The sequence below is a fragment of the Acomys minous genome (assembly GCF_964271855.1).
Source record: "Acomys minous genome assembly, chromosome: 1".
In the NCBI taxonomy this organism is placed as follows: domain Eukaryota; kingdom Metazoa; phylum Chordata; class Mammalia; order Rodentia; family Muridae; genus Acomys; species Acomys minous.
In genome coordinates, this window is record NC_140483.1 from 96,035,320 (window position 1) to 96,062,916 (window position 27,597).

Genomic DNA, 27,597 nt, shown 5'->3' on the forward strand with positions numbered 1-27,597 from the left:
TGCAAACGGGAGAAATGGACACAGGGACAGATAGAGCATTTTTAAAGGAAGAGATATGGAGGTAATTTCTTTAGGGGGATTCAAGTGTGATCTACACCTTCAGGGCACTTAAAACAAGGTGTCTTTCCGCACACGTCTCTTTACCCAAGGGGTATTATCTATATCTATATCTATATCTATATCCCTATGTATCTTTATCTCTATATATACCATATCTACATATACTATATCTATATATCTATATCTACTCTATCTGTACCTATGTCTACTATATCTATATCTACATCTATATTTATATCTATATTTGCTATATCTATATCTATATGATATATGCTGACCTTTCTAAAGGAAAGGCAGACTTAAGCACCCACTTAAGAGAGCATTTCCTACTGTACCACATACAGCAATGAAAATAAAAACACAGGTGGCTCTTGGCTTTACAGGTATAGAGTATATTTGGAGAGTAACATGGCGTACGTGCATGGGAGTGGGAATGATGGTTGACAGCCTTTGTTGGGGGGTGTGCAGCACTTTGGGAACCTACGGACTCTTTGCGTGGGATGCGTATGCTCTCTGTGTAAGCCAATGCCTTCTGCCAAGTTGAGAGGAGATGTGATGTTGGTTTCCTGGGTAGCAGGAGTCAGCCATGGACACATTCTGAAACAGCTGTGGAGTCGCCATGGGGGCCAGGGCTGCTTAGGTGGAAGGGACATGGCCGGAGTTGTGCAGGCACTATAGGCACCAAGGAAAGGTCAGATGTTGTTCTTAGCACAGAGAGGCTTGGCTACTGGGTCCCTTGTGGTCTTCTCCACGCCAGCCCCCCCTGCACGGTCTTGGGGAGGAGCATGACAGTTCTTAGGCTCTTCCTTCTTGGGTTTGGCCTTTGCTTCAGACTTAGAGGGGACGATGGGTTCCTCCTGCCTTTCGCATTTCACCTCAGGGTTGACCCAGTGTGAGAAGAACGTCATCTTGTTTTCCCCTTCAGCTTCTGAGGGTGCTGGAAAGGTGAAACTCTAGTGATTATCATCCTCCCCTACCAGACCCTCCAACTCTCGGCCTTCCAAGTTCACCCTCTACCACATGGCCTGGAAGAATTCCGCCTTAGGGGGAAAATGGAGCCCCTTCTAATACTGGACTTGCCAATTTTGGCCCAACAGTTGACGGCCCAGTAAGTGGACACTGCTAAGATCTGACCTTGAAAGAGCTGGGCAATCCTCAGGAGCCTTTGGATGAGATCATTGCTCTAGTCTAATGGCTGTGTAGCTCATTTTTACTTGGTTATTTGCCCTCAAGTCATCCTGAAAGGGACCAGTAAAGAAGCTGGTGGAAGTGCTGGCATGGAACTGAACACAGAGGGGACAGAGATGGTAGCCTTGCTGGTGAAGGTCTTACAGGTTCCCAGAAGGCAACTAAGAGTGCTTAAACCAAAATTCTACAAGCTAGCACCGGTTGCAGTGTGGGAAATCTTAGGTCATACAGAGATATAAACCGGATAAGGAAGTCCCACAGCCCACTGTGTTGTGGAAAGATCTCTCAGGGCAGACTCAAAACCCACTGTGCGGAAGATAAACTACAGAGAGAGAACTACACGGCACACTGGTGTGGCCTCCCCCGCACCACCACCACCACCACCACCACCACCACCAAAACCACCACCACCACCACCACAACCACCACCACCACAACCACCACAACCACCACCACCACAACCACCACAACCACAACCACCACAACCACCACAACCACCACAACCACCACCACCACCACCACCACAACCACCACAACCACCACCACCACCACCACCACAACCACCACCACCACAACCACCACAACCACCACCACCACCACAACCACCACCACCACCACAACCACCACCACCACCACAACCACCACAACCACCACCACCACCACAACCACCACAACCACCACTACCACAACCACCACAACCACCACCACCACAACCACCACCACCACAACCACTACCACCGCAACCACCACAACCACCACCACCACCACCACCACAACCACCACAACCACAACCACCACAACCACCACAACCACCACAACCACCACCACCACAACCACCACAACCACCACAACCACCACCACCACAACCACCACCACCACAACCACCACAACCACCACAACCACAACTACCACAACCACCACAACCACCACCACCACAACCACCACCACCACAACCACCACAACCACCACAACCACAACTACCACAACCACCACAACCACCACAACCACAACCACCACAACCACCACCACCACAACCACCACAACCAGCACCACCACCACAACCACCACCACATTCCTTCAAGGCAATGTATAAAAGTTACTAAAATAAAAGCTAAAAAAAAAAGCGGGGAGTGGGGAAGGAGAGTGGAACCTAAGCGATGGAACTCCTCCACAGATCAAGGGTTATAGCCTCTTGTACTCACAGGCACCTTGGGGGCTTTTGGACCTAGCAATGGCAGGGCACGGAAATATGAGAAATTTGGGTGTTGTTTTAGGTTCCGGCAGCTCTGGGTCCTGGGAAAGGGAAGGACCCTCAAGGGCTGCTGACCTTTGCTTTTCAAGACGAGTCTCTTGTCTTTCTTCTTCCTTTTCTGCTGGCTTGCAGGAATCCCAGGCTCTTCCATGCTTGACGATGACAGAGAGCCTGCATCCTGGGACACGTTTGACCCTTGAGGTTCTTGCTTTTGCTGATGACCAGTACAGTAATGCTGGGAGTTGGCATCACCGGTTGATGGGGCAGCTGACTGAGTAGACGACTTATGATCTGTTGATTGTGACTGCGTGAAACTGGACGCCCATGAGCCGGTCCCGGAGTGCTGGGAGCAGAACTCCAAGCTCTTGTCAAACACTGCCTTGGATGGAGCCAACGACTGCAGGCTAGGGAAGCTCTTTGACTGCCTCAGCGAAGCATGAGAGGGCTGTTTGTTCCCACCCCCGAGCAGCTGCTGGATTTCCAGGGCCATCGCATTGCAGACTGGGCAGGAAGGATCTGAGCACAGGAGCCTCCGGACACTTCCTTCCTGGGGAAGCCAGCCCTGGCTAGGAAGGGCAAAGGGCAGCCATTAATGACAGCAGCGCTTTTGGCACCCGCCTCCTCAGAAGTGGGTGAAGATTGCTTTCCTTCCCTCGCCCTCCAAATCCTGGGACTAACACCTTCTGATTTCTACAACTTTTTCTCCCTAGGAAAATTCCGTTTGATAAGCTGTGTGAGTTGGTCTGAGAGTCTGGGCAGAGGTCTCAGACAACCTGTCAGAGAGACGGTACGGCACCCAAGAGAGATCTGGGAACTTGACTCAGTTTCTGCCAACCTTATCGATCAAGAAGCTGAACTAGAAGAGAAGTGATGGTAGACAGACGCTAGGTGACCAGCTGATGGGGTACCACGGAGGACACCACCACGGAAGGCCTGAATCAGTTTCATTCGGGGGCTTAGAAACCTGGTGCCCGGTAAACAGTGTACGTGAGACACGAGGTAGGTCTTCGTTATACGAGCCGTGGTGTCCCTGCTGCCATCCCCAGCGTCTCTTAGGAATCAATCCCATGCTCTAGAAATCCTAATGGAAGTATAAGTCAGCTGACGGAGGGTGTCCCAGGAATGGGCCTTATGGAAGAGAAACTTGTCAGCTGAATTCAGCCAGACCCAGTGCTCTACCCTTGAAAGGATGTATCTGGAAAGAGCTAGGACAGTAGTGGCTTCTTATGTCAAGCCTGTTCTCTTGACTGACACGCGCAATGCCAGGACTAGTTAACCCTGAAATGCAGAAGGACTGAGCCCTAGAGTAAAATGCGGGGGTGTGGGGTGTGGGGGGAGCTCTTCCCTCCTCTCTGCTCTGGCAAGCTTCTCAGCTTGGACCAATACGCTCCACACTCTCTCTTTAGTCAACATCCCACCCTCCTCCTTTGCCCAGACCAGGCTACGACATGTCACATCCAGTCCAGGAGCGGGAGAGGTCACCTTTTCATGGTCTCGAGCAGCTTCTGCAGTTTCTCTGTTTCTTCCTTGGATGTCCTACTAGCTGCAGGAGGAGGAGGACACAGAATCAGGCAGGGTGGAAGGTTGAGGGGACGAACTGTAAGCAGCTGAAGGCTTTTGAAGGGCAGGTGCTCTGAGTACAACTTAGCTATCTGCTGGCTGCCCTATAGCTAATGTCTCTTGGTCTTTACCGCTCTGCTAGTGGCCATTTTGTGGAGAAGACAGAAATGGCGTGACTTGTACGGGGCCTTTGAAACTCACAAATGACCGAACTGGCACTGTCTCTACACCCTTGTACGCCATCTCAGGAAGGCCGGACAGTAGACGCCTGACAGTCTAGACCTCCTTCCCACCCACGTGAGTCTTCGTTAGTGGCCACTGGTTTGTGGTATAGTCCTCAAGTTTACAACACCGGCTCCTGGTGCCAGTTACCACAGAGGGTCAGGATCTGTGGGAACCTCACCCACAGGGGTGGGGGTGGGGTGGGGGGCAGGTCAGAGATGTTGGCATTTACCTCTTGATGTTCTATCTCTAGACTTTTGTTGGATTCTCTGGTGACACTTGAAAGACAAAAGCGTTAAAATGTGAAAGAGAATACCGATTTTTTTTTCATGTCTAAAGCGATACAAAATTCAGAACTATCCCCTGATCGTCCTCTGTATTCCAGCTTTGCGCCGCCCCCCCCCCCACCTTCCCTTCCCGTTTCTTCACCCCAGCTTGTCAGTCTCTTCTTGTTTCTGACTCACTTTAAGGTTCTTCTGGACTCTGTACCTTCCACCCCATTTTGTGTACAAGTTCTGTGGGAAACTTGGGGAGCAGAGGGGAAGATGGGACAAGACCGAAGGACTTCAGAGGTCCCAAATGTCCACCAACCAAGATAAAGACCCCAATCCGAGCTGATCTGGGATCCAGTGAAGAAATCCTTATTTAAAAAAACAAACCCAAGGGTTAAGATAATCAAGAGATAGCTGGGCATGGTGGCGCACGCTTTTAATCCCAGCACTCGGGAGGCAGAGGCAGGTGGATTGATGTGAGTTCGAGGCCAGCCTGGTCTACAAAAGCGAGTCCAGGACAGCCAAGGCTGCACAGAGAAACCCTGTCTCCAAAAACAAAACCAAAAAGACAATCAAAAGATGACGAGGCGATAAACTCCGTATAAATGGCACATTGAGGCCTGGTTGCAGGATTGTCCTACCTTGTAACAACTCTTGTTCGGTCCGAACCTCAGTCTTTGGCGTCTCCTTTTCACATGCCAAATAACTAATGCAATAATGAAGATAGACCCATAAGTATATAACGAGTAACCCACATCCCACAGAACAAAAGTAGGGCTCAGCATCATTCAAGTTCCCCAGTCATCCCTCTCCTCAGCTTCTGGGGTGTTAGAAGGCAATGCCTCTGAATTCTAGAACCTGGCTCTCTGCCTCACAGAAGACGCATCCAGGCCACATGATGACATCACAAAGCCGTCCTGTTCCATGGAGCAGGGACAAAGTCACAGACCTGTCTCATCTTGGGTAAACTCATGGGTACTTCAGTGTTCAGATAAGGGTGTCTGGTTGTCTGTATAGGCTGCAAAGCCTGTGATAAAAGACACCACAGTCACAGGTGGCGTATATACACACCTTCACGCTTTCCCACTCATGCACTGAGTTTTTCTGCACACTACATACGCTCCAAACAAGATGGAGGCCGAGACAGAGGAATCCATGAACTACAGACACATAACATGGTTGGGCAGGCATTGCATTGTTAAATCTTAAAAACACGATTTTAGTGTCACAGGCAATGACTGATAGCCGCTATTGAAAAGTGTAGGATGGGGGTCATGTAAAATAGGCCAAGGGGGAAAGGAAAAAAAACTTTCTGGCTTTCTATTTATAATTTTTTATTTGTTTGTTTGTTTATTTTGTTTTTTGGGTTTTCGAGACAGGGTTTCTCTGTGTAGACCAGGCTGGCCTCGAACTCATAGAGATCTGCCTGCCTCTGCTTTCTGAGTGCTGGCATTAAAGGTGTGCACTACCACGCCCCAGCTGTGTAGTCAGGGATATTATAAACACATCCACAGAAACGCATGAATGAACTTGACTAACTTTGAAGGTTCCACCCATGGCTTCTGTACAATTGTCTCTGCAGATCTTGTGGCACCCAGCCTAGTCCTTGAGATAGGCAAGACTTTTGATCACAGGCTGCAAATCTGTGCGTCTTTGGTTGAACCTACTCTGATTACAATATTTGACTGAAAAGGTGTTTTTATGAAAATCTGAATGCCCTTAGGCATAGGAAAAATTTCCTCCATTTAACCCCAATATCTACCCTTGCTATGTCCACTGAGTCACACATTAATGTCAGCATCATTGCCCCTTAGTGACAGGACAGTACATCTCTGACAATTTCCTTGAGAAAGTCTTGTTCTGACTGAGACTATCTTGGATCAAAGTCTCAAAAAAAAAAAAAAAAAAAAAAAAAAAAAACGCCATTTGGTCCAGCTCCCCTGAAACAGACATGGTAAGGTTTTGATATGTGCTCACCCTGAGCTGGACAGTGGATAGAAAGATAGAAAGGCAGGTAGAAAGGTAGGCAGATAAGTGAGAACTGCATCGCCTGCTTGTTCACAGGACGCTTAAAAAGTCGTCTGAAGCAAGAGCCAGCCTCTCCAGGCACCAGGAAAGTGTGTCTTAGTGCTTAGCAGCGACACTTTCTGCTCCGAAAATTACTGTGCAATGTTTAATGTTTGAGTGCCTTGAACTCTACAGTTGGAAATGATTATGGATGGGCATGGAGCTCAGTGAGGGGACCTTTGCCCAGCAAGTGTAAGGCTTTGCCTTAGTCCCCAGCACCAAAATAATATAATAAATAAATAAATGCCAAGAAAAATTATTAAAATGGTAATTTTACTTTATGCTAAGCATATCGTAGCAAAAATTTTAAAACCGTGGTTCTGAGTAAATTTTTTTCATTATAAGGAAGGATATTATGGAAATTATTTGATAAATGAATGCATCAATAAATGTTTTTCTTAAATATCTCTTATCTACAAAATCAATTTTTAGATTAAAGATGACTTAGGAAAAGTCACATGCGAATACGAGACGGACTTGAGCCGTTTCAACATCTTTGATGAGCTTGCAACTATCAAAATGCAGGAAGGAGCATATTTCGTCAAACCAAGAGTACCAAGTGGCAGGTTGGCCAAAGCCAAGTGAGAAGCACTGTGTGGGCTTGAATCTGGAACACACCGGCAGGTTTTGACTCTGGGAGGCTCTGCAGACCTCGGGAGGGGCCCTGGCTGGCGGAAGTGGCTCGCTGGGGCCAGCCTTTGCCGCCTATAGATCTGGGTCAGACCCTTTTTCTGTACTTTCTGGCCCAGCACCACGGGAACAGCCACCGCCTCCTACTGCCACAGGCTGAGGCACTCTGCCGCGCTTCTCTGCTCTGAGAACTAAAGCTGTAAATAAGCCAGGAAAAATCACCCTCCCGACCCTCAGATACTTTGTTCCCAGTGACGCAAAAGCGACGTGTACAGTCAGCAGGTGTTGGCGGCGTGTTAGTAGCAGGTCCACTTGCCTGCAAAGTAGCAGATTTCTTTTTACTGCGGAAGAACCTTAACCTGAAACTCAAAATGTTCCACCACCTGAATTAAAAAAAAAAAAAATCTAGCATGACACCACACATGGAAAATTCCGTGCCTAATTTCACGTGGCAGATCATAGACAAAGCACAGGTGCGTTAAACAGCCTTGAGTCCACATCTGTAAGGTACCAACGAAGCCTAAGTGAACTTCAGGGTAGACTTGTATATGTGCAAGAATGTTTAGAAATCTACAGTGCTTCTGGCTGCGAACTTTTCAGATAATCTGTATAACCTGTTTTGGGGGTTTTTTGTTTCTGAGATAGGGTCTAACTATGTCATCCAAGCCAGATGTGTTTCATTGCTTCCAGTCTCTGGCTTCCAGCAGCTTCCGCTGCCCTCTAGGCTTCTATGGCAGCAGGCCTTGGGCTTTACTTTCCTGACTTCTTACCTGAGGGTGGGGTCGGGGGTGGAGCAAAACCCAAAAAACAACGAAGCTTGCAGCTGCTGCTATTAGTGAACCCAGCACTACAGAAGCGACCCCCAGCCTCTGTGAGCCTCGCAGTGCCACTAAGACCTGCTACACATTTGTCTCCATTGGCTTCCCAGGCGCTGCTCCCCTGTCTCAGGGCTGAGGAGCTGGAACCACGTGCTAAGTGAGTGTTTGCAGGGAGCCCTGGAGCATACTGGGTTTATTTGCTGGCTTGGCAGTCGTCGGCAGAATGCGCCTGCGCAGACCGCACTGTGGGGTTGCAGCTCCTGAACAAAGGCGCCGTTCCTACAGTGGACACGGCTAGGCTGTGTGTGTATATGGATCATCACGTCTGCTCTTCAAACGTGTCTGAAGAGTAAAAAAGGGAGATGAGGCTCATTCGTTTGTTTCTGGGAAATGTGCGTAAGGCAGACCCTGCTTCCACTGCCGCGCTGTAGTGCCACAATCATTGTGATCGCCTTTCCCCGGGAAGTTGTTCACGGCTTGTCAGTTCGTAAGTGCTGTGGGTCACAGCACTGCAAAGAAAAATCTGGACAGACACACCGTTAAGTGCCAGTGTTGTCTCTCCAGGAAAGCCTTCGGGAGGATTTCACTAGGTCTCACACTCAGAAGCCGTTAGCGGCATCTGAGATGTTCTAAGGTTCTGGGGAACCGATATACGTGGCCACTTTCACACATGAGCCCCGTTGCGCACAGTCCAGTACCCGTATCACTAGGTGCCTTAAAAATGAACGAACCTCCACAGAGGCACTAGAGGGCAGCACAAACCCGCCTAACGGTCCTAGTCCCCGGCAGCAAGGCACTGAAGAACCTTCACAAGGTCATCCACTCTACCGCTATCAGTCCTCATCTACTGGCAAATTCCAGGGAGGCTGTACAAATATTTTTATCCAGTCCTTACCTCAGACTTAATGAATCAGGATCTCTAGGGGCAAGATCCAGCAATATGATAATATTAAATCAATATTAAGATTAAAACCTTATGCAATAGGGTACCAGGTTCTTTATACACACCTGCCATCAACTGATCTCCAAAAGGGGAAAATAAAATTACTTCTTTATCTGTTTGTTTGTTTGTTTGTTTGTTTTGAGACAAGGTCTGTTTACGTAGCCCTGACTTTTCTGGAATTCACTATGTAGACCAGGCTGGCCTCAAACTCAATAGAGACCTGCTTGCCTCTGCCTCCCAGGTACGAACCACTACATCCGTTTTATTTCCTTATCTACACTTTCAATTTATGAGTTAACATCAGGGGCGTGGATTTATTTGTGGACATCCTAGGAAACACATAAAACTTGGTTAAGAAACTTTAGTATGATTCACACTGGGCCAAAGATCACAGCTAGGACACGGGACCCTTATTAAGGCCAGAATCCTTCATAGTCTAAGACGTTATAGGCAAACGAGGGCGAAGAGCGATGGCACAGGCTACCAATACTAGGAGTGAAAGGGGTGGCTAACGCCAAATTCCAAAGCTATTAAAGGGATAACAGATTTTTAATATGAATGTTTCAGTGTCTATAAGTTGACAGCTTAGATGATATGGGATATCATGCCTTCAATGTATTTTCTCAAAGTTTGCATATCAGAGGGTTAACCAACAAAACAACAGGGTTAGGAAGATATGCTGCTCTCAAGGCTGTTGTGGAAGCATCTCCCCCTCTCTCCTGCTCTTTTGCTACTGGGGGCACAGTCTCTCTCTATCCCTTTTCCCTCACAGCTGGGGGCACAGTCTCTCTCTATCCCTTTTCCCCTCACAGCTGGGGCACAGTCTCCATCCCTTTGCCCTCACTGCTGGGGCACAGTCTCCATCCCTTTGCCCTCACTGCTGGGGCACAGTCTCCGTCCCTTTTCCCTCACAGCTGGGGCATAGTCTCCATCCCTTTATCCTCACAGCTGGGGCACAGTCTCCATCCCTTTGCCCTCACAGCTGGAACATAGTAATCAACCCTTTTTCCATGTGCTACTTTTGCCCTCACAGCTGGACTGGTCTCTACCCCTTTGCCCTCCTGATTTCCACCAAGTGAGGACACAGCTGGAAAGTTCTCATCAGAGTTGAGTGTCATCAGCTTGGACCTCCCAGTTTACAACTGAGAGAGAACACATTCTGAGTCTTTGTAATCTACCCTGTTTATGGCAATTCTGTTACAGCAGCACAAAAATGAATTAAGAGACTATTTATTTTTTTCATATACATTTATTTTTTTAAAGATTTATTTATTATTATGTATACAGTGTTCTGTCTGCATGTACACCTGCAGGCCAGAGGAGGGCATCAGATCTCATTATAGATGGTTGTGACCCACCATGTGGTTGCTGGGAATTGAACTCAGGACCTTTGGAAGAGCAGGCGGTGCTCTTAACCACTGAGCCATCTCTCCAGCCCCATACATTTATTTTATTATGTATGCATAAAACAAACTACATACAGTAGGGGAGAACCATGTGACAATCATGAGTTCTATAAATGTTAGATACACAGTGATTTGGCTATTTGTATTTGTCAAACTTGAAGGAAACATCTTTCCTGTCTCGGGTCTAAATTTCTGAATGAAATTCAATATCTATTATATCTCATCTCTATTAACTTAACTCCTTTATCTTGATCTTATATGGCAAAGATCTTATGCCATAACAAACTAAACTTGATTGTAAAACTAAACTATCTGGTCTTCAACACCCCTCAGAGACGTGAGAAGAAATAAAACTCATATTTCTGAGTGAACCAGCAGTGCAGGTGAGCAGCTTCCAAAATGAACAAAATGACGGAGGCAGTTTACAGCCTGACCAGTCACCCAGCACTCTCTATAATGCTGGAGCATCATCTTGGTCCTTCTGGTCCAATATCTCTGCCAGACTTATTCGCAAGGCAGAAACTATTGAGGACTTGCTTACCCTGTCTTGGCAGAGTTCGGCTATCTGCACCTAAGCTGCCCATTTTTATGCAGAATTCTGTTTGTGGCAGGAATGAGGACATTTTGCCTAGTGGCTGGTTTGCCATATTTGAAGCCATGTCCATAAGGAGGTTCTTTGATACTCATCATCTTCTTTGAGGTAGGCTGGGTGTTGTCAGGAGTTAATTTGTCTTGTTGTCAAAGAAACTTTAGAGTAATAAAGGCTTTTGAAGACCTTATTCACCTATTTTACCTCATATATCTATAGAGTCATATCTATCTGTTAGACTTAGGATATATATTCTTGTGCTAACAATTTATTTTTTAAACAGAGATAGATAACCTGAGCAGCCATTGTAAAGAAATCACCTAACCTACCTTAACATCTGTGTGTTTACTTAAACTCTCAGCACAAAAAAATTATTGCTGCAAAGAAAATTTCGCGCACGTATTTGCTCACTGATGAATCCCACCAGATATTTAAGGAAGAAATAATATTAGCTACACAAATTCTCTCGAACACACACACACACACACACACACACACACACACACCTGAATTTAGATTCCATTTATGAGAGAAGACTCATAGCATGTCTCTCTCTGAGTCTGACTTATTTCTTTTAACATGGTTTCTACTTCCATTTCATTGGAATTTTACTTTGTTTATGGATGAAAATGTACCAATTTCTTTAACCATTTCTCTATTAATGGACATTGTGAAGAGGCTGCGGTGGCCGGCTGTCTTGGTGGATACCCGCAAGTTCAGGCCACGGATGGTGTTACATAGATGATCTGCGGGACTCCTGAGAATTACGCCAGGGGAATTGCCCCGAGGAACTGACACCCAGAAGGTTTCACTCTTGTTCCCCTTAATCTCCTTTCCCTCCTATTTAGGGTAGTCGGGTTGTAAGGGAGGTACATGTCTTTAATGAATCTTTAATAAAGTGGAATCATTAAGGAATTGGAGCCAACAGGACATCTAAAGTATTTCCTTTTTTTTTTTTTTTTGCTATTGTAAAAATGCCGCAATAAACATGGATATGCAAGTATCTCTGTGATAGGACTTAATCCTTTGGGGATACCAAATTATGTTGTGTAAACTTTGATCCCCAATTAAGTCTGATTGGCTAATGTTAAAAGGCTGGACAGCCTGTAACTGGGCAGAGGAGAGGTAGGCGGGGCATCGGTTCTCAGGCTTGGGGTCTCAGGTGGGGAGGGAAGAGGAGGAGAAGATGGAGAGAAAGGACGCGGTGGCATGGCCGGCAGGAGCAGTGAAGACGCAGCAAGAACGACCCCTCCCCCACAGGACCGATCCTGGCAAGTAACTCTGTGCATGTGGCTGAGACGTAGCCAGAGTGGTTTAAAAAGTCGGTATAAATTGTACCTGCCCAGTAATTGTACTTAAGTGTGTTAAATAAATCGATAGGGCTCTGTCCCAAGTATTTGGGAGCTAGTTGGGTCAGAAAAACCTGCTGATTTAATAAAATTTACAATATGCATGTACTTGAAATAATCAGAAATTGATTTTTTTTTTTGTTTTGGTTTTTGAGACAGGGTTTCTCTGTGTAGCCTTGGCTATCCTGAACTCACTTGTAGACCAGGCTGGCCTCGAACTCACAATGATCCATCTGCCTCTGCCTCCCAAGTGCTGGGATTAAAGGTGTGCACCACCATGCCCGGCAGAAATTGAAAAAATTTTAATGTTATTTACATTTGCACCAAAATCAAGATAGAGTTAAATATAACCCCAAAAAAGGGTAAAAGTATTGTTTTTTTTTAAAAATTATCTATATTACCTGTAGGCCCAGCTAGCAATCAATCAAGACACAGACACTTGTTATATTTTAAAATAGCTTTAGTTAACCTGGGGCAGGACAGATATCAATCCTCTAAAGTGCCTTCCACAGTAGGGCCTCAGGCATGGGATCCCTGTGTCAATCCCATGCCATCTGCTTCTAATAACTTCTATCAAGCTACCTCCCATCTATAATCCCAAATACTTGCTCATGTTCTTCATCTGGGCCAGATTCTCCATCCATGCCAGTCATGTGCTTCTCCTCCAGCTAACCCATGGCGGCCTTCCTCTCTTCTCTTCAGGTCTCTCTCCTCCTCCTCCTGGCAGTCTTTCTTCTTCCCAGAATTCCTCTTTCTTGGCCCCACCTATCTCCTCTGCCCTGCCCAGGTGGGATGGCTTTTTATTAAGCAAAAGGTTAGGTCAGAGAGAGCAAGCAGTGTTGCTTACTTATCTGGTCAGCTTGGAGTAGTCGCCCAAAAAGGTTTCTCCACATAGTCTTTTCCTGCCTTTTCAATCTTCACCATGGGTAGAGCGGGCTGAGCTGGCCACATAGAGGTGGCAGCCTCAGGAGTGTGCAAGGAGTGTGGAGACGGAAAAAGTAGCAGAAAGAAAGAAGGTCTTCCCCAGTTGGGTTTCATGCAACACATGGATTATACTCAAGCACTTGCAGTGAGCACTGCAGGAAAGGCAGGCAGTGTGCACCTGCGGGAGAGGCAGGCAGTGAGCACCTGCAAGAAGGTCAGGCAGTGTGCACCTGCAGGAGAGGCAGGGAGTGTACACCTGCAGAAGAGGCAAGCAGTGTACACCTGCAGAAGAGGCAAGCAGTGTACACCTGCAGAAGAGGCAAGCAGTGTGCACCTGAAGGAGAGACAGGCAGTCTGCACCTGCAGGAGAGGCAGGGAGTATGCACCTGACTAATACAGGGCCATGCAGTTCATAGCCCAGCACTTTCAGAAGGCACACTATCCCTCAGCTCAGTAGACAACTCCTGTTCTCGTGCATGCTTCTCCTTTCTTAATAAACCCGCCTCTGTTTAGATTGAAGACTATGAGTCATAGGACATGGGAGTGTGTATACAGCCTCAAGCCCATGCCTGTAACGGCAGAGACAAAAAGTGCCAGGGGAGTTCCAGAGAGTGACCTGGGAGACACACTACAAATAACGGCAAAATCATCAAAGAAAGCTGTGAGTAGCCCACAGAGAGTTCCAGGGAGCTACAAATCCTTGGGGCCAAAGGTCTAGACACCTAAGTTCTAAGAAGTACAATGCTAGTCCTTCTAAGTGTGAAGACTCAAGAACTGTGATACCAACCGCAGCTAAGAGTCACCCCAGTGCTGAGCTAAGAGGATTACATTAGCTGCCAAGTGCCAAGCCCTGGGCAATCAAAGCCACAGACTCAGCCTGAGCACCTGCATCTGTAAGGCTTTGGCCTCCAGAGCCTGCATCTGTAATCCCATAGCTTTCAGGTGCTGATGTAATAAGCAAGCCAGCTCAGCCAGAAAGCCTTTAGCTCACAAGGGCCTACCCCAGACAACACTGGAAGAGCTAGTCCTGGCAAACTCATGATTTTTATTGGAGTAAAACAAAAGGGCCTGAGCCAGCCGCGTGCAAACAGAACAAAACAGAAAACCCATAAGTGGAGGCGCACATAACAGACAAATGATTTTTGACAATAAATGCCAAAGCAATTCAGTGGCAAAAGGAGAGTCTTTTCAGTAAATGGCTTTGGAACGACTGCTATCAGGATGTAAGAGCAATTTGTTTTTAGTTGATTCCTCGCACCATACAAAATACGTCTGCAGAATAAACCAGGAATACAACAATATAAATGAACTTCATGCCATTGAGCTAGACAGTTAAAATGATTAAAATGGGGAATTTTATATGATACCTATTTTATCATAATAAACATTTTGGTAGACATTTGATGCAGGACAAACATATTTGTGGCAATTTTTATGGTTCCTATAAAATACAGAAGAAAAAAGTCAGTATTCACAGTTCATCCACATATATTCTTGTCTTTTGTTTCTACATAGTTTGTCCTTAGGAAGTATAGAATTTTTTTTAACCAGCATTAAATATTTAAATAGAGAAATCTTTACAAATGTCATTTAAGAGTAAATCATGTAGTCTCAACCTTTTGTGCGATTATTCATTTAATGCCATCCATATTTAGTTATATCATGACTTTATATTACTAATAGATTAGAAAATGTAACATTTGTCAGTGTAAAAATGGTTTTAAGCTAGGTATGGTGTCACACACCTTTAATCCCAGCACTCAGGGAGGCAGAGGCAGGTGGATCTCTGTGAGTTCAAGGCCAGCCTGGTCTACAATGCAAGTCCAGGACATCCAGGACTACAAGAAAAACCCTGTCTTGAAAAACAAAGAAAAAGTTTTAATTGGTGCAGTGCTCCTAATAAATGTACAAACTTCTTAAGAATTAAAGAACTGAATATATAACCTAAAAAGAAAAATTTCTGGAGAAAACCTTCGTGATCTTTGAGTATACAAAACTTTGCCAAATTTTTACACCAGAAGTATGACCCATAAAATAACAAATTGACAGGTTTTGTTTCATCAAAACTAAAATGTGGTCAGGTGTGGTGATAGGCACCTGTACTACCAGGTTGAGGCAAGTACATCATGAGTTCAAGGCCAGCTTGGCGTACATAGTGACTTCTAAGCCAACCCGAGTGTCCAAATTAGCGTTACTATTGTCGTGATAAAACACCACGATCAAAAGCAAGTCGGAGAGGAAAGGGTTTATTTGACTCACACTTCCACATTGTAGTTGACCACTGAAGGGAGCCAAGACAGAAACTCAAATTCCAGGGCAGGAGCCTGGAGGCAGGAGCTGATGCAGAGGCCATGGAGGAGTGCTGCTGGCTGGCTTGTTCAGCCTGCTTTCTCATAGAACCCCGGACACCAGCTCAGTGATGGAACCACTCACAATAGTCTGGTCCCTCCCCCCTCAACCACAGATTAGGGAAATGGCCTACAGATTGATCCTACAGAGATAGTTTTCTCAGTGGAAGTTCTTTCCTTCCAGATGGCTCTAGCTTGTATCAAGTGGACATAAAACTAGCCAGCACACTGAGCTGCATAAATAGTGAGACCTTGTCTCTAAAAAGGAACAACAAACAAGAAACCCTAAAGAGAAGGGCAAAAAATTTAAAACTTTCAACATCCGACTTTGTACATTATACTGAATTAGTGGAAATACTCATTAATAAGCAAACATCACTAATAGATTGTATTCATGTAAAATATACACTCAGGTATTATGCATATGCTGAAGAAAATGTTTAATGCCACTTACCGAGTGTTATTGCTAAGAAGAATTTAACTTAAATCTCTTCAAGTCCTTGGGTCTAATTACCATTTGGGGGTGTGGGGAGTAGAGGGAAATGGGGATGCCCAAACCATAGGGATGCAAGTAGTAAAACCAAGACTGTAGCCAAATGACCTAGTTCACTTAACAGCAAGAATACGGGGTCGGGGGTGGGGGTCGGGGGGCATGAGATCAGTGGAGCAGAAGCTGTGTATTAACAAGTATTTGCAGGGGGCAGATGGGGGGGGCTAAGCAAAATGAAGAATACCCGAAAGGGCCATATGGATCCCTGTTTTGTAAGCTAGTTTTAAAACACACTTTTTCAGAGAAAGCGTTTGAAGGGAAAGAGGGGAACCATGCACCGGTAGACAACACAGCTCCCAGAAGCCGTAAGTTATTAAACAGAGAGGCCAGTGTCAGGTGTGGTCACCTCCTTATGAGTGGCCAGAGAAGCCTCAGAAGCACCACCCCCTCCCCCGGGGAAAAAACCATTTACAGGGTATGGCCATTGCTCTTGGTTGCCCACCAGAAGTAGACAGTAAGAGCCAATTACCGAAGACACCACGTACTTTAGTAGCAGAACCGAGACATCACACTGGGACTTCGTGCAATTTCTCTTTGCTGACTAGCTTTCATGGTGCCGGGAAGTGCTACTCTACAGGCTGCCGAGGGAGAAAAGTCATCCACAGTTGGCTGTGAACCGTGTGAGATGAAACCTCAGATTGTCCTGCAAGATGGGTCACTATTGCACTAGTGCCCTAACTGCTATAGAGGTAAACAACCACCTTCTGACTGGATTTTGTCAGGTCCACAGAAGGAGTTCTCAACCCTTTCATTTGTTTGGTTGGCTGGCTGACTGGTTAGCTGACTGGTTTTTTTCGAGACAGGGTTTCTCTGTGTAGCCTTGGCCTCCTGAACTCACTTTGTAGACCAGGCTGCACCTGCCTCTGCCTCCCTGGGTGCTGGGATTACAGGTGTGTGCTACCACACCCAACTCACAGAAGGAATTCATACTATACCCCTGGTCAAAAGCCCTTGACTGGGGAGGTGATAGGCCTTATTGGGGAGTCTGCTATTGTCTTGCTAAATGTACAAGGACATCAAACTGCCTTCTAAATATATGTGTTTATATCCAAATATTAGTGCTGCGCTCAGCCTTTACCAGAGAAGCTTCTGTTTGCAGTGGCCAAAATGCTGAGAATAAGTGACTGCTAAGTGCTCATCTCTGAGGCTCAGGGGAACATCTCAGAAGAAGCAGCAGCAAAAAGAATGTAAAAGCCAGAGGACTAGAAGGAGTGATAGAAAATGCTGCCTTGTAGACATGCCACGACCACACAGCAGCAGTGGTGGCCTGCACAAAACCCTCACAAGACTAGGCCCACCTATATGTCATCGGGGATGTGGGAGGGGCTCATGGAGGCCCAAAGCTCCCTGAGGAGCCACAGGCAGGAAATGGCTGCAGGAAATGGAAGAGCAGCTGTATTCCTCCGTGGTGTAGGCATTAATGACTTGCTCTTGCCCACGGAAACAACCCGCCACACACGCTCAAGCAGAAAATGCTTATAAAGTCATGCACACACACACACACACACACACACACACACACACGCACATAGACACACAGACACACAGATACACACACACACACACACACACACACACACACACAAGAAAGTATGAGGGGATACATTGGTTCTAAAAGAGGGGAGGGGACCTGGAGAGACAGTTGCGTGGTTAAAAGCACTGTCTGCTCTTCCAGAGGTTCTGAGTTCAGTTTCCAGTGACTACATGGTGGCTTGCAACATCTGTAATGGGGTCCTATGTCCTCAACTAATTTTCAGGTGTACATGCAGACAAGCATTCATATAAATAAATATATCTTAAAAAAAAAAAAGGAGCCGGACGCAGTGGTGCACACCCATAATCCCAGTGCTTTGGAGGCAGAGGCAGGCGGATTTCTGTGAGTTCGAGGCCAGCCTGGTCTACAGAGCAAGGCCAGGACAGCCAAGGCTACACAGAGAAACCCTGTCTTGAAAAACAAAAACAAAAAGGTTTGATAGAAGAGGAACAGAAATAAGAGAGTACAATATGGGGATGGAACATGATCAAAGCACATTGTATGTATGTAGGCCTATGAATTATGAAACAATAAATAAGCCAATTAGGGTTTTAGACACCTCTGGTATTTGATATAAGCCAAGTGTGGTGCTGTGTTGTAATCCTAGTACTTGGGAGGTGGAAGTTGGGAAGGCAGACATTCAAAGGCATCCTCAGCTATATAGTAAAAGTCCAAGGCCAGGCTGGGCTACATTAGAGCCTGCCTCAAAAAATGAAAAGAAGCCTCCCAGGATTTAATCATGGCAGCTTAGTCACTTTAAGGATGTATGTAGCCTGGCCAGGCAGAGCCATGAATGCTTTCCCGGTACTTGGGACACATGACATCCTTGTTCACATCTTGTTTGGGCAGCTGTGAGGTGGCACCTTCATGCGTGTAGCTTCTCTGACACTTCTAGGAGCTACAATCGCACATCAAACACCCTGCTCCTCTGTCTCTTCCAATCTGTCTGCTCCCTCTTCTTCTATGAGCCCCGAGCCTTGGGTGCAGGAGCCGTGTTGTAAGCAGACTAGTTGGGACCAGGTGCCACGTGCTCACTTGTTCTCTGCACTTTGATCAGTTATGGTTTTCTGTAATGATCTCTTGTCTATTGCAAGAAGAGATTTCTTTGATGAGAGGTGAGACCTATAGTTATCTGTAAATATTAGGATAAATATTTATAATGTAAGTTAAAATTATGCTGGTGTTAATAGAGTTCCTGATCTCTAAGGAAATAAACCATAGACTCAATCCAATTATAATTAAATGATTTATTGATTACTGTTAGCAAGACAGCCATCTCTGAGCCAAACCTGAGATTGTTGTGAGAGAGGAGGTAAGGGAAGGATTTTTGTGGTTGTGCCTGTGGCTTATTTGTTTGTTTCTTTGTATGTATGTATGTTTGTTTGTTTGAGACAGGGTTGCTCTGTGTAGCCTTGGCTGTCCTGGAACTCACTCTGTAGACCAGGCTGGCCTCAAACTCAGAGATTCACCTGCCTCTGCATCTTGAGTACTGAGACGTAAAGGCTTGCACCACCATACCCAAAAAGGGAAAGATTTTTTTAAAGGCAAAATCCACAAGGAGACCTTGAGAATCTGCACAAGAAAGCTAAGAGCTGGTTTTCTCTACGAGGATTAGGTAGTCAAGGTGACCCAAATGTCTGCGTAAGCAGCTTACAGAAGGCTAAAAGCAGTTTGTCATAACGTAACACGTAGATGGTCATGGTTGAACACCTCTGGATTTGGGGATCGGGGGTGTCACTGAGCAAGTTACAGGAACGTATCTTCCAGGGACTGGAGTCAGAGATGAAAGAATAGTGGGTACCAAGATGGATGCTTAGCATCACATGCAGGAATTTAACCACTGTGCTGGCTTATTATAGTGGTAGTTGTAGGTTCTCCTCAAAAACTTCACTAGCTCCTGGTGGCTGGCTGGATTCCCAGTACCAGGCATTATTTCTCTTTTGTTGAGATGGTTGTAAATCCAACTAGAGCAGGTCTTAAATCCAGTTAGATGGCTGTTGGTTATTGCCAAGGTATGCATGCCACTACTGCACCCTTAGGGATATTAGAGTGTGTGTGTGTGTGTGTGTGTGTGTGTGTGTGTGTGTGTGTGTGTGTGTATGTGTATGTGTGTGTGTATGTGTGTGTGTGTGTGTGTGTGTGTGTGTGTGTGTGAGAGAGAGAGAGAGAGAGAGAGAGAGAGAGAGAATGAGAGGAGGGACCATCTTAATAGAATCTAGAAATTAGAAAAACAAAAAACAAAAAACAAACAAACAACAACAACAACAACAAAGAACAAAGAGAAAGGCTGGTCCCAAAGACCTAAAGTATCCCACAACAGCACACCTGGATATTCCAACTAAGCATTCTCCTCAGGCGCTAACAAAGGCACCAAGCTGTCCAGCCCAGTAGATTCATGCTTCTGACTCGATTGCAAGGTCACCAATCACTTTCTGTAAGTAGACCTACAAGAAGAGAGTGCCCTGACCTCCAGGGTGGCAGCGTGCCAGGTCCCTGGAAGTGGAGCTTGTTTCCGATGTAAACTAGGACAGTGGCATTCTGGTGCCCTCTTCTGTCTCACCTCAGGCTAATTTCGATGGCTCCATCCCAAAGAAACCAAACTTTTTGGCTCAATACTTCTCAACAACATCAGAGCCTCATGGCTGCAAAAGCAGAGGGGTGCTGACACCTGATTGTCTCAATTGTCACCTGCTGGCCAGATGCAGAGGCGGGGAGACAATTCTGAGCACCAACTACAACCCCCAACTCTAACAAAAACAGTGTGAGTGTGCGTTTCTCCTCTAAACTGACCTCTTCTTTGTTTCCTCCCTCTGAGATGAACGTGTTGCCCACCAAAGCTTATTGACTTCAGTATTGTGGAGAGTGTATGTTAAATCCATCTTGCTAACTCTAAAAATTGCACGTGGGCCACAGTGGCACACACCTTTAATGGCAGCATTTGGGCGTTCATTCAAGTCAGCCCGGTCTTGACTCCAGTCCAAGGCTACACAGTGAGACCTTGTCTCAAAAAATAAGTAAATAAACAAAAGTCACATATTTTGAAGCTGAGGAGACAGCTTCAGTCCTTGCCTTGCTAGCATGAGGATCTAAATTTGGTCTTAAGAACTGATGTTTTAAAAAAAACAAACCAAAATCAGCTGTGATGGTGTGCCCCTGAAGTCCCAACACTGTGAACATGGAGTCAGGAGGATTCCTGCAACTCACCAATCCACCAATCCAGCCAGCCTAGCACACTTGGCAAGTTCAAGACCAGAGAGAGACTTAAAAAAAAAAAAAAAGGATGACACTCGAGGTTCCCTTTAACCTCCATAGGCGTGGACACACATGTATGTGCAAGTGTGCCAGCACCTGTGCCTACACACAGAGTCCCATGTTTTCTGAATGGCAGGAGTTGCCATGTGTCCACCCATACAATAGTAATCTAAGTTCCTGGGGTGTGTGCCTGGTAGGTAAGCTGCTACAGAAATCTGCAAGGGAGAGAGAGATGGTTTGGGCTGAAGCAGTCTGGGAAAGCCCCCCCCCCGCCCCCCCCCCCCCCCCCCCGGTAGACGAGGGTGGTTAAGCTGTGGTTGGCCAGAGAGGTTGGTTTTATGGTTGTTGGTGTTTTTCCCCCTCCCCCTGAGTGATTTGAATGTAGGAATCTGTGTGTGTAGCCTGCTCAAATCTCTTTAAGGCTACGTAGGTTCCGAAGCTTTGAGTGTGTTTTGTTCTGCACATAGCTAATATGAATTCAGCGAATTTGGGGCTTTCGCTTTGTCTGTGTGTGGAAAACGAGGTTGCGGAAGTCTCCCCGTGGGCATATTTTTCCTTCTTCTGCATCACATGAACAGGATCTGTGGAGACAGGTCTCCTGAGCTTGACCATATGTGTTTCTAGGTATAGACATCTGTGTGGGTGCACTTCTCCACAGGATTTTTGGTCTTTGTGGGTGTGCGCACATGCAGTCCTAAAGGGAGGAGAAGAAAAGAGAAAAGGGGCCAGAGGGAGGGAGGGAGGGAGGAAGGGAGGGAGGGAGGGACTGAGCGTGTGTGGAAGGGAGCCCCTGCTCAGAAGCCCATGGCCTTCACACCTTATATTTCATATAATCAGTAACTGAAAAAAAGGTTACCGTGGTGACCTGGCTTTGAAACCCTGGCTGACTGGCAAGTTCCTGGCCAGTGAGAGGCCCTTTCTCAAGTGAAAGAAATCACAATTTTAAAAAGGCAGAGAGCACCTAAGTGAGGGATCCAAGTTTGTCTTCTGACCATCACACAGGTAAACATACATGTGCATCCCGCACCAGTAGTGCTCCCACCAAGTGAACACGTAGCTAGCCTGCAATAGCTAGTCTTTAGCTCTAGATGTTTTAGAACATGTTTACACGATAAATACATTGTCAATCCAAATAATAAACGTTTGAAGTCTAAAGCAGGAGAAATCGTTATCGGACCATGTTTCTCCTTGTGAACGCTAAGCGTATAGTGGTCTCTACACTACAGTCATGTGCTAAGAAGAAGCAGACTGAGTTCAAAGCCAAAGTGAGAAGCTTGGGTACAATTCTGAGCCTCTAAAGGTGTAGAGACTTACAAAAATAACGACACATACGATTTTGGCTTTTGTAAGTAAATAATCTCCCATGACCCAAAGTCCCTAATTTTTCCAACTGAGTTGTCTGAATTAAGTAAAGTATTCCTTCTTCCATAGCATCCTCTAAATTTAAAACAATCCCTGCATATGTATTAGTCTAAACACAATGAACAGCCATGGGCATCTTTTCGAAGGGGTATGATTTTATGAAATTGTTGTAGCTAGAAATCATAAGCATATATGTTTTTAAAATTGTGATTTTTTTTTCATCCTGGGCCACAGCTTGCTGGCAGACTCCTGCTGAGTGTGTAGAATCTGGGTTTTGTTCTACAGCCCTACAAGAAAGCTAAACCAAAACAGTGGTCATTTCCAGACCTTTAACTCAGCTTAAGAATTGAAATAAATTCTAGATAAGCTGTGGATGTGTGGATTCTCCCAAAAAACATACAAAATAATACTCGCTAAAGATAGTTTTGATTTACCCTTTTTTTCTTAGAATAGAAATACAGGGGCAAATGTATTAACGGGTTAACTGCTATTGCAAATCTGTTAGCGTAATGCTCATGATACAAACTGGCTTGTGGCTTTCTGTCTTCTGGTTTCTCTTTGTCCTCTCCAGAAAAGAAAAAGAAAGAGAGAAAAAAAAGCAAAGATGCTTATTTTAGTTAAAGATGATAATATAATTGATTGGATATATAAGATGTAATCATAGAGGAATATGAAAGTAAAACAATGGGTAGTTGCTAGGATTTTTTTTTCTACCTTCTCCCGCGCAAAAATAGCTCTTCGTGAGGAGTTTAATCTGCATGTTGAGATATTAATCAGTGGACTTGAAGTTGAGATTAATAGACATCTTCCAATCCTGGGTAAAATTATGAGTACAGGCCGTCTCCGTGTGAGCCAGGGAAGGGGAAAGGTGAAATGAGGGGAAAAAACGGACTTTGTCCCAAATAGTGAAATAGAAGTTGAGGGGGAAAATACAGGAAAACTGTGTCCTAGCCATGGGGACGTGGTGTCTGGCTTGTTTTCCTATCCCAAAACCACATAATTCACTCTTAAAGAATATTGTGGCAGTGGGGGCAAGGGAGAGGCGCCCTTCCCCAACCCTAGTGTGAGCGCTGGAGAGCCCGGTCCTGCCTCTCTCTGCTGTGTGGTGGAGGGAGAGCCGCCCTCCTCCCCCTCCCTCGTCCCTTGCACCTACGGCTGCCAGGAGAGCTGGGCCCTGGGGTCATGAGAATGTCTGCACCTCGGCTGGGCAGTAGGGTAGAGCTGGCCCTGGTTGGGGGTTGAGGGAGAGGTTGAGGTGCGGAGGTTGTAGGTGAGCTGGTCCTGAGGGCATGAGAGCAGCAAGCTGGAGGGCTGACCAGCTCAGATACCTCTCAGGCCTAGACCCAGGGCTTTGAATTGGCGTACCCCAACATCTACCCCATTGATGAACTGCTGGAGTGCACAGGGACACTGTAGACCCGTAACCATGGGGTCTCCCACACACAGGGCAACAGCAGGGTATCCAAGAGGAGTCCCAGTGCGGTTCCAGTAGCAGAGTAGCAGAAGCCAGGGGCCTCGAACCAGATCAACGAGTCATCGAAATGAACATTCACAAGCAAAGGAGTGTGGACAGAAGGGTAGGACACACTGTGACACACTACAGCTTACACAAGGAGATTTTTTTTTTTCAAGCTGTTGGGGTGGAGGTTGCAAGGTGGAGGGTAGGTACAAGGAAGGGGGAGATGAGTGGGATTGCGGTGCATGATGTAAAATTTACAAGGATCCAAAAAGATGCCGGGCGTGGTGGCACACGTCTTTAATCCCAGCACTCGGGAGGCAGAGGCAGGTGGATCACTGTGAGTTCGAGGCCAGCCTGGTCTACAAAGCGAGTCCAGGACAGCCAAGGCTACACAGAGAAACCTTGTCTTGAAAAAAAAAATCCCCCCCAAAGTTAAAATTAATACTACTGTAAAGGGACTGGATCCATGGCTGCTTGTCCAGAGGACCCTGGCAGCCCACAATCATCTATAACTACAGTTCCAGGGGACCCGGGGGCCTCTTCAGGATCTGGGTATGCATGTGGTGCAGAGACAAGCAAGCAAGCAAGCAAGCAAGCAAAACATCCACACGTATAAAACAAAACTTTGAGAAAAATAAAAAATAAAAAGGAAAGAATTTTGAGAAATTCTCCCTCCCCATGATTCTATCACCCTCATTATCCAGGAAATGTTAGAAATATTAATAGAATCTTAAAATTAAACTTTGCATACTTTTAGGTTTCAGAAATGCTTGGAATTTTATGGCCTGACGCAGTGGTCAGAAAGCTTTGCTGTGAAGAAATTGATAATAAATAATGTAGGCTTTGTAGCTAGTGCTCTAGGAAAGGGCCAGTCTGTAAAATATTTAGGCTTTGCAAATCTTGTTCTGGGAAACCCTCCTCCAATATCCTTCCCAGAAGGCAGTGCGGCAAGGGCGCTGTCCCTGAGTTCTCAGTGCTCTCCTCTCCCTTGCTCCTGGGTTTGGGGGACTGGGCTCTCTTCACCAGTTTCTCCGGAGCAAACCTTTTAATGTTGCCATCTTTGGGAAGGGGATACTGCAAGTGTGTGAGGTGTGGGAGAGGAGATTTTTGGGGTCTACCTTCATATTTTCGGCACACTATCTGCCGTCCCCACTTTCTGAGGTAGCTGCCCGAACCCTAGGCCCCTTCTAGAAGTTGTCTTTTCCTTATATCTCTCTTTACAGCGTTTAGCCTTCTCTTCCTCTGGGCCACCATTCCTGTCACCACCAGTCCATCTGGTTTTCAGCTCTCCAATTTTTGGAAATCTTTATCAGCTTCCATCTCACTCTTTCTCCATCTGCTCCATTAAAAAAAAAATCATTTTGTGTATTTATTATTTATACAGTGTTTTGCCTGCATGTGAGCCAGCAGACCAGAAGAGGGCGCCAGATCTCATTCTACATGGCTGTGAGCCACCATGTGGTTGCTGGGTATTGAGCTCAGGACCTCGGGAAGAGCAGACAAGTGCTCTTAACCTCTGAGCCATCTCTCCAACCCCTGCTGCTCCATTTTCCTCCTTTATTTTCTTTAGATTATGAGTTCATTCCTTTTAGTAAGCACCCCCCCCCCATGTGTGTGTATGTGTGTGCGCGCGCGTGCGCGTGTGTGTGCATAACGGGGAAGGAAAAGAGGTAAATGAAAATGATTAAACCTTGACTACAAACCCAAGTCCCACTAGGGTATAGATAAGCACCGCTCTTTGTTAGCAGGAAATATCGAGGCCTTTCAGCACACACTTTGAGCTTCCCCCCCCAACCCCCCCCTGAGTAAAGCTTTCCCCTCTTTCTCCTGAAGACGTTACTTCTGTTCCCACCCCAGAATGAGCCTCTGACTTCTACTTTTGGTTCCATGCCTTGTTTCACAACCGCAATGTAGTTTTTGTTTTGAAGGCCTAAAGGTGGTTCAAAAGTTCAGTCTACACATTAGGAATCTCTTTTTTAAAATGTTACTGTTTTATGTGCACAAGTGTTTTACCTACAAGTGTTTCTGAGCATCGTGTATGTGCTTGGTGGCCATGGAAATCAAAAGAGCGTGTCGGGTCATCAAGTCCAGCCCTGGGACTGGAATTACAGACAGTGAGCTGTGAGCCGCCATATGGGTGCCAAGAATGGAGCCTAAATCTTCTGCAAGAGCTGCAGTGCTCCTGACCGCTGAACCGTCTCTCCTGACCCAGGAATCATGGCTTCTTTTCAGTTCCAGCTGAGCTTCTTATGTAATATTTGTTTTATTACAATGTAGTCTCTCTTAGCTAACACCCTTTTCCAGTCACCCGATGCTTAGTCAACCACCTGCATCTGACTAAAAACGCTGGCTCAGAAGCTGTGTGTGCCTCAGCTTTCAGTGTTGTGTGCGCCTTCCCAAGTCTTCAGTTCTCCTTACAACGTGGATTCGCAAAGGTCCATAGTGGGTTTGCCTTTTTAAAAATTTACCATTGAATATAAAATTTTTTTAAAAAAATGGTTTATTCTGAACAACAACCAAAATATTAAATCCAAAGAATAGGTAAAACCAAAACCAGCCACATAAAGATGAGAAGACAGAATCGATTACACAGAAGTTGTTCTCTTACCGACACACATGACACACACACACACACACACACACACACATTACACAACACATTAAATAAACACTTAAGATATTTCTTTAAGCTGGGTATGGTGGCACAGACCTTTAATCCCAGCACTCGGAACGCAGAGGCCGGCAGATCTCTGTGAGTTCGAGGCCAGCCTGGTCTACAAAGCGAGTCCAGGACAGCCAAGACTACACAGAGAAACCCTGTCTCGAAAAACCAAAAACCAACCAACCAACCAACCACCACCACCAATAACAAAAAGATATTTCTTTAAAAGAAATCAACCAAACAAAACCAGGCAGACAGGAGGGCCCTGTGGCGGTCCTCTGCCAGCCCACAGTGGCACTATCTCACCCTGGTCCCTCCTACTTCATCCCTGCCAACAGTGTGTCCTGCGTCCTCCTCGGGCATGTGAGATGCCACCACCAGAACTCCGAAACAACAGCTTGCCTTTCTGCCACCGTCCAGTGGCCCTGCTGGGTGCTCTGGAGCCCCCGAGGAACCCTGGAGCCTCTGCATTCCGCTATGCATCACTGGCAAAGGAGCCCTAACTACGCACAAGCCTTCGTATGCCAAGGAGAGCTCCTCCTAGGCTGGCACTCTGCCACCAGGCTGCCATTCCCCATCTCCATTGGTCTTTGCCTTCTCCTGGTGTCACAGTCCTACGCTCAGTAGCAACTGCTTCTCCTATCCACCTCTCTGCTGAGAGAAGTTTCTCTTTTATCCTGTGCCCCTGCCCCCTGTTTAAAGCAGGAGCCATGTTTGCAGAGAAGATGCCATAGGTAGGTAGGATTAGAGTGTCAATAAATGATTTTGGTGTGCTGCCATCAAAGCATCCACGTTGCCTTGTTGTCCAGATATCATTCCCTTTAAGTCTGTTGTTTATTGATTGTTTATTGTTACCTATGCCACAAGATGCAAGTCTCTGGTGGGCAAGACTCCCTTGTCCTGTCTCTTTACCACTGTGTCTCCTACATCTAGGATGAGGGCTGTAGCCCAGAAACGTGTCCATAAAGAACGGAGGAATGAGAGAGAAAAACAGGAAACCGGAGGACATTCTTTATTTTCCTGCCGCTGAGGCTCTCAGCAAAGGCCTAAAGTGATTGGATTTGCAGGTGGTTAAGTGTCTTCACACTATGATAATCATCAGAGGCAGCAGCCTGCACCGTCCCCACCCAAGTAAGAGCCATTAAATTGG

The 27,597-nt window shown here is 46.1% G+C and overlaps 1 protein-coding gene across 1 annotated transcript; it reads right to left on the bottom strand.

Annotated features, from left to right (window-relative positions):
- Positions 1-438: 438 nt before the first annotated feature.
- Positions 439-5,408, bottom strand: SPATA31F3 (SPATA31 subfamily F member 3). The gene is made up of 5 exons (XM_084792149.1): positions 5,196-5,408; positions 4,515-4,560; positions 3,983-4,043; positions 2,576-3,066; positions 439-997 (listed from the first exon to the last, which is right to left on the bottom strand). The coding sequence occupies exons 1-5, from the start codon at positions 5,340-5,342 to the stop codon at positions 753-755; spliced, it is 990 nt and encodes a 329-aa protein (XP_084648275.1). The 5' UTR covers positions 5,343-5,408; the 3' UTR covers positions 439-752.
- Between the last annotated feature and the right edge of the window lie 22,189 nt (positions 5,409-27,597).

Excerpts from the sequence above, each read along its gene's own strand:
- SPATA31F3 (XM_084792149.1), bottom strand. The coding sequence starts at position 5,342 with ATGATGCTGAGCCCTACTTTTGTTCTGTGGGATGTGGGTTACTCGTTA. Across the intron at positions 4,044-4,514 it reads TAGAGATAGAACATCAAGAG|CTAGTAGGACATCCAAGGAA; the intron begins GTAAATGCCAAC and ends CTCCTCCTGCAG. Across the intron at positions 3,067-3,982 it reads CTGCTCGAGACCATGAAAAG|CCAGGGCTGGCTTCCCCAGG; the intron begins GTGACCTCTCCC and ends TGCCCTTCCTAG.